This window comes from Choristoneura fumiferana, chromosome 15 (assembly GCF_025370935.1).
Source record: "Choristoneura fumiferana chromosome 15, NRCan_CFum_1, whole genome shotgun sequence".
In the NCBI taxonomy this organism is placed as follows: Eukaryota; Metazoa; Arthropoda; class Insecta; order Lepidoptera; family Tortricidae; genus Choristoneura; species Choristoneura fumiferana.
Genome location: NC_133486.1, coordinates 6,495,256 through 6,509,410, shown reverse-complemented (window position 1 = coordinate 6,509,410; position 14,155 = coordinate 6,495,256). Strand labels below are relative to the sequence as shown.

At 37.7% G+C, this 14,155-nt stretch overlaps 1 protein-coding gene across 3 annotated transcripts in view; it reads left to right on the top strand.

Moving 5' to 3' along the window:
• The window catches only part of gol (ring finger protein goliath), a 126,719-nt gene that overhangs the window by 92,684 nt on the left and 19,880 nt on the right, over positions 1 to 14,155 (top strand). For all 3 annotated transcript variants that reach the window (XM_074098574.1, XM_074098572.1, XM_074098573.1), the window contains exons 3-4: positions 9,214 to 9,411; positions 12,811 to 12,910. In XM_074098574.1, the coding sequence (XP_073954675.1) occupies positions 9,214 to 9,411; positions 12,811 to 12,910 (298 nt within the window). The remainder of the gene's footprint in view (positions 1 to 9,213; positions 9,412 to 12,810; positions 12,911 to 14,155) is intronic.

Sequence of the window (14,155 nt, the reverse complement as noted above, 5' to 3'; positions counted from 1 at the left end):
TTGTCGTCTATTGGGCATTAGCGTGATGAGCACAAGGACGTTTACCTTATATACACAAGAATTGCTTGTTTGAAGGTATAAGATGTATTACTGTACTATTATTAATTCCGTGGTATTACTAGAGTCAAACAATAAGCAGTAGAAAATGGATAAGAAAGAAACTATGGGTACTATTCATACAAAACTCGTCAACACCTCTCTTCTCCGTGTCCATATTAGAATCCATGCTTTCAAGCATGGAATAAGTTATAATAAGCAATGGTTTAAGTTAATAACTTGTGCAACCTCACAGTGTTGTTGTAACCTATACACAGTCGAAGCGAGCGTATTTATTGATTTTGGATATTGATACAGCTTTACAAAAAGTTTTAGTTCCATACTGCGTCGCAAAATTAGTTCACATAAATGACTTTAATTTTGTATGAAACCAAATTCCGCTCGTTTGGCGTCAACCATCCTGCTATGCAAAATAGATGCATTGTTCCTACATATTCGAGTTCAACTGACTTGCATCGCTTGTGTGCCAAATGTGGCTACAGTTGTGACGTTGATCTTATAAACAGTGAGAATAATCTTAGCATAAATATTTACAAGGCATGCACACTGGTTTACAATGTCACTACTCACTACTAAAAGTACTATATACTAATTCTGCTTCTAATAGAATTAAGAATTTTTTTAGACTCAAATAGTTTCGATTGTAAATTCGTAATCTTAACATTATGTTAGATTTTTTTTTTGTTAGAATTAGAATGTAGAAGTGAAGAAGAAACCCACCCTAATCACGTGTCATCTTGTCGTATAAGTCTTGAACTATGTAAATTTTGTCAATTACGATAAATTTAACATACCTACCGATATTTGGCAAAGCATGGCAACCAAACTAAACAAAATTTCTTCATAGCAATAAGCACACATTACGTATATGACGCGCATTATTGACCTTTGCATGTTGACGATCGTTCTGGCCACTGAAACCAGAAGATATTAACATACAAGTTCTTAGATTATTACCCAATTGTATTTTATAAAATACATATATACATATAAAGACTTAGGGGCTGCTTCACCATCCATTGATTAGTGTTAACTGACGGTTAAATGTGATGCCGTCTCTATTTGTTTTGTTCGAATAGACGGAGATGGCATCACATTTAACCGTCGGTTAACGCTAATCAATGGATGGTGAAACAGCCCCTTAAAGTAATAAATAAATTACATAGTCCCAAACTAAGCAAAGCCTGTACTATGGATACTAGGCAAAAGATAAACATACTTATATAGATAAATACGAGTACATACTAAAATGAAATGAAATGAAAAATGAAATGATATATTTATTCCAGACGTTAGTCCATAAAAACAATTAAAAACAATTAATTAGAAGTCAAATAAATAAAATTAAAATTAAATTAAATTATGACTAAGCCCGGGTGAGAAGAACATCGCGGGTTACCCCGATCCCGCGATGACCGGTCTGTGGTATCTCCTCCAGCGCTCATGAAACAACTAAAATACATATTAAACGTCCAAGACCCGACCCGAGAGCAAACATTCGTATTCTTCATACCAACTTCTTAGTCAGGTTCCCTAACCACTTGGCCATCCGGTCGTCAAGTTGCTGATATACTTGAGTATTCTAGTGAATGCGTTTCATTACTGGTACTTAAAAGTTCACAAAATAAACATATAAACGTTTTAGCGAACATTCCGAGCGTTCAGTTTTTCAAGCGAAACGACGGTAAAGCTTCGAGCTTTTTGACAAACATTCGTCCGATTCCGACATCATCATGAATACTAACATTTTTGACGAGCATTTCAGCGCTCCTTACAATGGTCGTATTATCTTAATGCTCGTTCAATGTTTGGCTCTGTTCTGAGAGGTCTGTCCGTTGTTCAGTTTGATAAATTTTAAAACGGCAAATGCTCGATTTTCTGTTACAAGTGAATGCTTCAGTTTATCAGCAGCTTTAAGCGGCAGTGGGCAGGACTCACTGACGGACGATGGGGCAGTATGGTTCTGGAGTGGTGACCGCGAACCCGAAGTTGTGGCATTGGAAGACCTCAAACAAGATAGACCTAGAACGAAGATCTAGTGAAGATCGCTGAAAATGGAACTAGTTGGATGCGGACAGCTCAAGACCGATCGTCGTGGGGACTCTTTGGGGATATAATGATGGATGATGCATTTAAATAGGTCATGCATACGAAGAAGCATGGATACTCCGGTTGCGCATATAATTTAACTATTGATATACTATTGAACCAGAAAAAGTAGTGACATGGATTCGATAGTACATTATCATCTAAAGTTGTCACTGTCCATTCCTAAATATTGGCATCACTTTATGATGAAGTTAGCGATAAGGATCATACATAAAGACAGGCTATCAATGCTACTTATCGCCAAGAACCTGCTATTTTTCAAACGCCGTCAAATTACAAAAGCCTGCATTATTCATAGCAACTGTACGAATATTAAGGAAGCGGAAGAAACGACCGCACCGCTCGGAGAACGAGACCGCCATATTAAACGAAATTTGCCATTAAAACTTGGGCCTCATTTAGACAGTACGTGAAAAATCGTGCGGGATGGAGTACATTGCCGTCGATGATCCATTACATGTAAATCCATAGCCACACGGCCCCGCAATGTAAAGAAACAAGCATGATATTTCGCACAACGTCTACATCGGGCTTTAGGTGGCTGCTTCCCAACTTACAGTGCGACACAGTATTCAGGAATAATGTGCCTATTTAATAGGAGCCTATTAGACTGTTAGTCTTTGGTCATGATGTGACTCTTAAGTCTAAAGACTTGGAAACTTCTTATTCTGTTTTTTAACGAAGTGAAATCATCATCGGTCAAACCAAAGCACAGCCCTTGCCAAAAAATTTGTTGATAATCTCGGTCTAAACCTAGTACCCAACCGTCGCCTTTCGTTAGTTAAAATCCAATAACATAGTCTACTACTATTGTTTGGTGTGAGTACGATGAGACATCAGTGGCGTTCTACAGTAGGTGTGGGTCGTTACGTGATTTGAGTGAAACGAAACGAAACTGGTGACAATGACAAGATAGCGACGGCGTAAATTATTTGTAGAGGCGCTGTACAATTCTCCATATATATAAATAATTTACGCCGTCGCTATCGAGTACGGTCACTGTAAACTCATGGTAGTGGTACCGATCCGATCCGATCCGAGAGCGAAAGCGGAGCGAGTGAGTGTGACGGCGGTCACGAGCCGCTCGATCCGGCCGGACTTGGTCGGAGTTAGTAACTCCGGAGTTGATAAGATTTGAAAGGAGTCATTAAGGGATTCGGATCCGCTTGAGGATCTGACTCTTTTAAATCTTCAGATCCGGATTTACCCATCTCTACTGCGCTGGCGCTGGCTAGACTCCAGCAGTTCGCCACCTGACGTCGAGGCGACGCTGCGCGGACGCCGCGTCGACGCAGCGCGGGCGTTAACGAGACGCTGGCGTCGCGGCACCGCAACGTGAACGTTATGTCGGCGCTGCTCGGGCGTTTACTAGACGACGACGCTCGAATGACGCTAAGTGGGCCCGGGCCCTAAAAAGAAGTTAAATACTCGTATGATGGTGCGGTAACGAACGAGCCTGCGAGACCGCCTGAGGTTGCGAGAAATCGTTCCCGATCTGCTGCTTCTGTGTGTGTTTCACACCGTGTTTGGTTGCGTTCAATTGAATGCAGTCTCGCTAGTAATTACTAGTGGGAATGGATTTACCTCCTTGTTTGGGTCACCGTTCAATGGGTGATCTGTTATAGGCGACATCTAAATGCATGCGGTTTGGTGGGTGTGTTGCGGTGTGTGCAGTGCAGTTGAGATTGGTTCAACTAAGAAATACCTAAGACGTACCACAGTGAGCATTTCTGGTTCTGATCTTGTATACAGTATACTACACACCAGTGCCAATACTAATATTATAAATGTGAGTTTGTTTATTTACGCTTTCACACTTACAGTACCCACTCAACCGATCATAGATGAAAAGCTTTTATCTCAAAAAATTGCATGGTTCCTACGGGAAAAGAATAACCAGTTAGGTTCTTGATTTAACATGTTTTTTTTTTAAATCCTTATTTAAAGTGTTTTAGTGTACTTACACATTTCTAAAAAAAGAAATAAATGAGTTTTTTATGTCTCTCATGTACGTGTCATGTCAATGCCACTCGTTAAGTTTATGTATTTTGTAATTATTAGACCTTTAGCAACGACTGAAGTTATTACATGTATAAAAAACTTTTTTTTTTCGATTTGACCAGAAAGTTAATTTAATTAAATTACCAAAGAACTGAGGCGTCTGTCGAAGTTAACGGAAAACAAGAAAAAATACTGTGTAAGTATAGGCAAAGAACTCATAAGGTCAAGATGCCGTTCTGCAGATTCGATACAGCACATCATTTCAAAGTATAAACCTTCGCTTTGTTTAAAGTGGGGTGATGCTTTATTTATGAAGCGTCCGACAGATGTCTCTGACAGACGACGTCCGATGAATAAACATCAGTGGACCAAGGCCTTATTTCCCTAGGGCCTTACAAGTAAACAAGTTTTTATTTGTCGCGATATGAAAATGTAGTGGGAAATAACCCTCCCACTGGACTGAGGCTCCCAGTCCCGGGCTTTATCCCGGCAGATTTATCTTGTGTAAAAATATTTCTTATTTTTTTTTCCTGTAATCCCATAATCGCGATCGATATCAACATAACAATAAATGAATAATCCTTTCTTCCAATAAGATAATCAGTATTGCACGCTACTGGCTGGTCAGTGATCGTCAATTTCCCAGTGATCATTGCTAACTTACTACGTCGAAACAGCGCAACGTAGAACAAAACGTATCTGTTGAATTTTTGATTTTCAACTATAGATTACCACTCTATAAAAACCTTGGTTCTGTTCGGATACTACTATTCATTTGTAAGGGAAAATTATAAACAATAGGTGATTGAAAAGACCACGGCTGTTTTATTGTTGCCTTGATCGTTTGTAAAACTGATAATTATCTAATCGAGACTTGTTCTGTTTTCCCTGATGCAGTTTTCTTATCAAGATCGACTTAGCACGCTTTTTCAATTTGACCAATATTTTGTTTTCCCTTTCAACAGAATTCAGCTTCTGATTTTATTTAATTTAATCTAGATTATTCGGTTTAAATTTTCAATTTAATGACTGAATTATAACAATATTATACGAGCTAAATATTTCGACACGCGAGTCAAGCCAGGGTGCTTAATTCTAGTGTGAAATTAGTGAATTCCCTGAATTGAATAATATTTTTTAATAATTAAAAAAATAAGTACCTATTAAAAAAACTATTATTAATAAATACATATCCTTCACCTTGTTTTCCCAGTCTTTTCTTCCTCATGTAACACTTTTTTCTAAGTTTAACAGAGCGCTTAGTAGCTAGAGCTATTTTTTTATGACTGAGACTGTAATAAACAACGAGCTAAAGAACTGGCCAAATGGGCAAGTGCGAGTCGGACTCGCGCACCGAGGGTTCTGTACAAATATTTCTATTATACGATGAAACTAAAATATTATGCTTTTCGCAATTTTTCCTTTATCTGTGCTATAAGACGTAGCTTAGTACCAAATTTCAAGATTCTGAGTTCACGGGAAGTACCCTGTAGGTTTTGATTCCGTGCGACTGTCGAAAATTTGCAGCATAAACGGCTGTATCTTTCGATTGCGTTGGCTTAGAAGTTTTACGTTTTTTCCTTTTAAGGTACGGAACCCTAAACATTTTAAATTTACCACACCGTAATCTAGTTTCAGTACTAAATTAGTTACAAATAGGTTATTAGTGTCATACTTCCTGGCGGTGACATGGTGTCGCATGGAATTCAAACTCACATCAAAAAATGTACGAAAAATGTACTAAATTCAACAAACTCCACACCACTAATGCAACAAATTCCTACTTTTAATTATTTTTATCAGTAATTGATTGAAATATTTCCACTAATGATTCGTGTATCTATTCGAATTCGACGTTCATTTGCATACAATCGTGGGTATGTCTAATCAAGCTAAGCTGATTTGGGCAACGTATGTCGTACGTACACTGCCGGTAAATATATATTATCAACTACACTAAATTCAATTGCAGAGCATTTGTGAGATCAATAATTAAAATATACTCGTAATATATTAACCTCGTACCAAGTATTATTTACCTCGACTCGACGTTTCGGCCATATTACAGTGGTTGTGGTCACGAGGAGACTCAACTACTCGTGACCTCGGCCACTGTAATGTAAATAAATATTACTCGTGTGTTTAGCGTGATAAGCGTTTGCGGTATTTTAATTATGAGTGAAAATCACTAAAGTTTTAAACTTTATGTATGTGAGATCACTTAAAAATATTTCAAAAATACATACAAGTACAAACGAATAAAGAAATTCCTTATTTGGAGTCACTTATAAACGGATTGTGTTTCCACGCAAATCGCTAAAGAAACCGACAGGTTTTCATTACTATTGATCGTATCTTTAATTCGCTTTTCTTTTGGCGTCGATCATTATTTTAATCGACGTTTTTCGAGATAAAAAAAAACTATAATTTGTAAGGTCTCCACTGTCACGCAAGAAATTACTTTAATCCGCTGCTTCGTTGTGACCCATGGGAAGGACAAATAAATAGTCAGATTTCCTATTTATAACGTTTATAATATTAATTGGCCAATTTACTTTTTTTTAAAAGAAAGAAAGAAAAAAAAATATTGCCCATAAAAAAATACATATCCGTGAGAAGGTTCATAATCATTCATCTATACTTATGTGGCAAAAGGTTCAGGCTGAGCATGTGCGGTGTGACTATGCTTCACCGCGCTGATTTTCAGCCTGCACCTCTACACAGCCTACAGACATTACACGAGACTGGTAGGACTTGACTTAAACTACTACTTAGTTACTACTACTACTTAGGACTTTTTATTGTATCTTTATTATTTGACAAATAAGAAATTACACAAAAGCAAAAGAGGTACCTATTAAAAATGTTTTTTTTCCCCAAGAACATATTCGTATTATATCTTTTTAAAGTACCTACACTGAGTGGATTATACATGTTAATATTTATTTGCCGACGATAGACTTGCTGTGATTATTATGTTCGCTAAATATGGAAATGCGTAAACTCGACACGGATATTGTCTGATACTTGTTTATTATATTAAAACCTGTTACGTGCAATGCAATTCCTTTCCTTATTAGTTGAAAAAATATCATGTGTATTTATTCACAGCTTTAACATACTTATAATATACGTATGCTGTTAAGAAACGTAACAAAAAACTAATGAAAGAAGCAGGTGCTAGAAAGAAGAGTTACTAATTCGAGCATTTAATTTTTGTTTGTAAATATGTTTAACGTCGTTAAAGTTAAAAGTGAAGCCAGAGTCTATGGACGTGGAGAACTTGAAACAGTTTTAGAAAGAAAGAATGAAAAATACTTATTTGTGACATTTATAAATTTATAAGTGGTTATTTAATAAGAGTAAAACAGAAACAGAGACAAATTGACACGAAATAGTCCCAACTCAGCATGATGTCGGCCTTGCAGTCGACGCTGGATTTCCGTTGGAACCATTTTACTTACAACACAACTTAAAGAAACAGTGAAGGAATTTTAGGATCGCGATATCAATTTTTGATCATTTAATTAAACGGTGCATGAAATATCGGGTGAGTTCCAGTACTATGAGCACAATGGCGTTCATGATGGAGCACTGATAAATTCACTAGCTCAGGGTTTCTTAAACTTATGGCTCCACATACCCCTGTTAAAGTTTCTAGACAACAGCGAACCCCTACCTCCCCCCCCCCAAAGATAGTAATAAAATTGGTTGTTGGAGAAACTAAGTTTATTTTTATTTCAGTCATCATCATCATAATATAATGTATATTATTTATTTCAATAAAAGGTAACAAATATAGGTAAGAATCATCTTGCTAACGAAAATACAAACTGAAACAAACTACAACAAATAACAAACAAATGAGTAACAAATTTGGAGTTGAAATAAAAAATACAAAAAGACTCCAAAAACCAATCTTAATCATCTTGCCAGTCTTGCAGCCACCATCACGTAAACCTTGTCGCGAACCCCCTACAGTCGAATAGCGAACCCCTAGGGGTTCGAGTACCCCACTTTGAGAAACCCGGCACTAGCTGTTGCCCGCGACTCCGTCTACGAATAATTCGTATATCGCTACCTCTCAGGAAGTTTGCAATTAGTCGGGAATAGTCGGGGTAAAAACTATCTTATGTCTTTCCCAGGGTCTTATATCGGTTGAGCGGTTTGAGTGCGAAGAGGTAACAGACAGACGGACCACAAAGCGTAATGAATCTCAAGGTCGTTTTAATTCCATAAAAAATAATATGTTTTTACAATTAAATATTGTAAACGTCTCTAAACGCGGAAGTATCCAAACTTTACTTATCTTATGCGTGGTTTTCATATTTTCCATTGCACTAAGTGCCCGTTTACTCGTACGTCGGAAGTCTAGACAACTGTTGTTATGTAAATAATGTACTTATTATGTAATTTACATAAGTGATCTATAATGTGAATGTAAATTTGCTACGGTTTCTTTATCGTGAAGAGCGCGTAAGAATTATAATATCGAGAGTGAGAAACGTGAGTTTTACATAACAATTCAGTGCAGTCATAGAAAAACAATGAATCTAGCAAAAAGTTCTTAACAGTCCTTAACAGTCTTTTGCATCCAAACTAATTAAGTATACCAAATTTGAAGTCAAACCAGCCACTGGAATTTGGTGAAATTCACCTTGCAAGATTGCAACGTGCAACCTCTGTTACACATAAAAAAAAAACATATAAAATATCTCATAATCTCCTAATTCTATCCCTAATACATATATCTATTGTGTATGGTTGATACTGACTTTCGAATTTCAGTAGTATTTATCTTTAAGTAAAATTAGTCATCATTTATATTTAACGGGTTAATGTAGGATTATTTCACCCTATGCAATTAACCCGACCTAACACCGTCCTTATCTCAGTATAAATACTGTAGACGCAAAACGATGAACCCCTTTTACCCTGACATGACCCTGACTCTCAATATTCTTCGTTACTAGCTTCGTACACGTTGACGTCTCTAACGACCAGCTTCTTCCTCGCAAAACCTTTAACCTATGTTTCTCTCCACAGTCCGGTAAATACGGCGAGGGTCATATCGGCTCCTCGCGCGGAGTAGCCGTCCACGTGCGTGCGAAGGGCCCCGGTGGCGAGCACGACCACACCGGCTGCACGTGGCCGCTGCTCTCCGCCGCGGCGCCATTGGAGCCCTTGCCAGAGGAGCCCTGGATCGCGGTCATAAGGCGCGGCAGCTGTAACTTTGAGATCAAGGTAAGAGCACAAATTCAAAGCCAACGTCAAAGTCAAAATATCTTTATTCAATTAAGCTTTAGGCTATAAACAAGCACTTATGAAAGTCAAAAAATCTACCACCCGTTCGGAAAAACCTCTGTTGAGAAGAATCCGACAAGAAACTCAACGACGGTACAGCGTAAGATGGTCCTGCCTGTGCCCTTAGTGTAAGTTTTCGGTTACAAAATACGTCTCGACCGCGTTCGCGTTAAAATCTCAATTTGTATGGAAACACGAACATCGCAAACGTTCCGCTAGAGGCGCTGTTCGTGTTTGCATACAAATTGAGATTTTAACGCGAACGCGATCGAGACGTATTTTGTAACCGAAAACTTACACTAAGGGCACAGATTCATTTCAAACACAGGCGACAGGTGACAATGATAATTCGCACGTTCATGATACATATCATAGCCCAGGGCTTCCCAAACTGTGCGTCGCGTTGCGTGTCGATCTCTTTTTATTTTTATCCTTATGTTTTGATTTCGTTCTTACTTTCTAATAAAAATTATAAATGTCCAAATAGTGTTTTTCTGATAACCTGTTACTAGGCAAGTACTAAAAAATTGGTAAGTATTTTTAGGGGCTGGGTTGAGGGACATCGTAAGTAAATGGTCAAGTCATAAGGGCGTCACAGTACAAATAAGTTTGGGAAGCCCTGTCATAGCCAATAATAAAGCCCCTTGGAACAGAAACTGTTACATTAAGTTTCATGATCACGGGCAGACTGAAGAATTTGTGGAAAATGCTCTAGCAATGGTTGTACCCATACTTCAGTTATAGTCCGTTACACCGATCCAAGGTGAAAAGTGCGAGAGAAACAACACAATACCACATTCATTTGAAGGTACTCAGAACAATCGGTAACAAATCTGAAGCAACATTTTGACAGTCTAATTCGTTAGGCTTTTTATGCGTTAAATCAACTTAACCTTAAAGTTGCACAAATGTGAAACCTGCAAGTGCAATCTTAGTCGCAATTTGCGATGGTGATGTTTTTTTAATTGCCAACTGTTTTTTTACTTTGCAAGCGTTACCAAATTGATACAATTTATCTTTCTTCTAGTGCTGGTAAAGCTTAATTACATTTCTATTCTAAAGAAAGCAAACGAGTAAGCCGTTAATCTTGTGGCAAGTTATCCCTACTTTAATTGCTGAGACATTGCAAATCTGATACTGATCAAAGCTAGCGAATATATTATTATGAATTATTATTATTATTATATTTACTTTTTTATCACCTGACTGTACGATTCAGCAAGACTGATTATGGGATACCTTATCTAATTATTCTTGTAGATTTTCTTATGGAGTCTGATAATATCAAGCGGTCTTTACCTTGGCAACATTGGCACACGGCATTAAGCCGTCGGAAGTTGCATCAGCTGGTTATGGTAATATTTGATCTATGGATCCATGGCTCAGGCTTTATCATTCTATCTTACAACATGACGACATTGCCTAAATTTTACCAGTTAACTTTAAGTGACCGTTGTAATATCCAGGTTAGTAAAAGAGTGAAACCAAAGCAACTGAAATTCACTTTCATTAGGCATTTATCTATTTTGTTCGTATTCTTTCAGCAATCAGTGGTAGAGTTGACTCTTTACTTCCTTTTGTGTACGTTATCAATGAGAGCATAAGTTTTATTAGCTTAGAAAATGCTACCATTCTACGTTCTTGTAGCTTATTGCATTGTTTTTGTAGTAAAAGATGATTCTGCAGTGCCTAACTATGTGACAGGTCTGTCCGTGTTAACGCGCACACATTCTTCAGCACACTGAGGGTCGGTGAACTTGCTTCCCTCTTTGATAACGATAGATAACAATGAGACAATTAGTCACTCACTCGTGACGGGCTATCACTGACCCGTACAACGCATCCTGACCTTTCGAGAATAAACTACATTGTCAGCACACAAGCGATACCGATACGTAAGATTAAAGGTCTACACAGTTGTTTGCATATTTCACTATACATGTTATTTTGCTTCGATTTTAATAACGTCATTAGACTTGTTCTAAACCTAGTTCAACGGATTGGAAAAATCCCGATAGCAAGGACTTTATCTGTACGAAATTTGCCTCAATAAAATAAATAAGACTGATGTGGCAGTTTTTCTTGTCCTCAAAAACTTTATCATTTTCTTATCGAGATGACGATTCTCTTGTTTTGCAGCGGACAGAATCCAGTTCCGTGATTTAGTCTGACAGCCAGCTACCATAAAAATTTGTGAGGGTCTATTGCATCTACGCCTCTGAGGACTGTTGGGCTAATTGTACGTAAATGCAGCGTAGAGGGCTCAACTGAAGAATGCAATGTTTTTATTCGATAGATTTATGTTACGCGTTATTTTGCGGAGGTTCTTATCACTAAACTACAACCTTATCCCAAACAAGCAACCAACAGCAACTTCAACTTGCAACTTCTCAAACAAGTGGAACAGCTATGGCTGTAGGTACTCAGTGCTTTTTGATCTTGGATATTTGAGTCATAATGTTGATATACGTGGAAAGTGTAAACGGGTAGTTTACGAGTATTTGCCGTCTTCAGCAACAACGCACTTCGATGTATTTGATAAGAATGACCTTCCAATAAAAGTAAATAATCATATTACTTTAATCCATATTTCGGTGGAGAACCGATATCTGTATATCAATGAGGATTATAGGTTCCATTTGTCTTCCTGATACCGAAGATTGATCGTCCGATTACGTGTTAATATAACATGATATTATAACAGCTGGTATTGCAATAAGGGGAAACTCTAGTGTCTTTTTCGTTTCGCTCGTTTTATGTTAGGATCAGCATAACAGCTTCTATGACTGATGTACTGGAGTGGTCTGACTAAATTAAAAAAAAAAAATACTTTCATACTTAATTAAATTTGAGTTCACAGGTATTGTAAAATGCCAAATTGTAAAATTCATAAACTTGAAGATTAGCATTGACGTGATACATAAGAGATACATCATACGAAACACTTTTTAAAGTTCTGTAGTTACAAGGAACCACGTAAACAATAATGGAAAATGAAATATAAAAAAAAAAAATGGGTTCCGTAGGTTCACAATCGCTTTCGCCACTTCTTTCTGTTATAAGGCATGAGATAAAAGAGGTAGTGAAAGGTGTAGAAAGAGATGGTGAATGCGACCGCGAATGTCAGCACGTTAGACAATACGACCTTAGGTGCGATTGAAAATGAAACCAGATTGCAATCCCTTATCGTATTTTCTGTTGATCTATGACAATCGACTTAAGACTACCTACAAGAAGTATCAGTTTACGTTTATAAAAACTTGAGTATTGTATGACTGAGATGTGCTGTTATTAAATAATATGTATCTCGTTAATTTAATGCATTGTTTGACATTGCAGGTGCAGAACGCGTGGCGTGCGAACGCATCGGCGGTGTTGATTTATAACGACAGAGACACCACTGTTTTGGAGAAGATGAAGCTGTCCACAGATAATGGACGTGAGTATTTAAAACATTTCAACGGTTTTTTTTTCATGTTTATTAAAAAAGTTATTGCGAAAAGTTTTATAAAATATGCATATCACTATAACTGTGAAAATCTATAATGTTTCGCGACTTAATTGGACGGAAAATAGGACGGGATGTGGCGTCCTCATAACTACAAAAACAGTAGGTATTCTTAGATGAGGTGAAGTTTTTTTGTGTTCCTAATACCTGAAAATAGGAGCCCCGCTAAGCGGGGCTCCGTCTACTCTGCTTTCATCACTTGAAAAGTATCACCGTCTTCAATTAGCTTAACTTTTAAATTCAGGTGGGCTAAGTTGGCTTCTAATATTAGAAGGAGAAAAGATTCGATTCTCGTCGGGGATACTGCAATATTCCATAGGGTATAATTTTCACTTTCAGAACAGTACAATGTCAGTACTGTAGTGAAAACGCTTGTTACGCGGTATTGCAGTATTCCCGACGTTCTGTGTGTTGCTTCCATCCATCCCAGCCTATATACGTCCCACTGCTGGGCACACGCCTCCTCTCAGAACAAGAGGGCTTGGGGCCATAGCCCAGTGTGTTTTGCTTGTCATAGATATACTCGAAAACTACTAAACAGATTTTCAAAAATGTATTTTCTCAAAGAAAGCTATGCTATCAACGAAAAAGGTTATATTATTTTCCGGGATTTTTTTACTCGCACGGTGTGCAGACGAAATAGAGAGTAGTAGGCAGTAATACGTACTATACTTACATGTACAAATAATGGTATACAACTTCATGCCTTCTCAGAGTGTACCCAGCGTATATCATATGCGTTATAGCTTCTAGTCAGACGGCGAAGGTCGTCCACCTTCATTGTTAAGGGCTTGGGGCCAACCACAATGTTGCCTTATGGTTCAGATAATTTTATGACGTGTCTTTAGAAGTACTATCGAACCAGCTGAAACGTGAGTTGCATTTTTAAATTGAACTGGCCACAAAGTAGATAATATAACTGGCATAAGTAATAGATTGAAATACAGTCGGAACTGTTTCCGATTACGTTAAAGCAGAGACCATATTGCTTAACGTTTCTGGCGGTCGCGATCGCCATCAAATGACAGTTTTGTATGCGAAATTTGTCATTTCATTGCGATCGCGACCGTCAGGAACGTTAGGCAATACGGCCTCTGGTCCATTTAGACAAGTTTTCGTCTATAAATCGTCCTAAGAAATTTTAGACCTTTGCTAACATCACAACAGTGTTTTTTT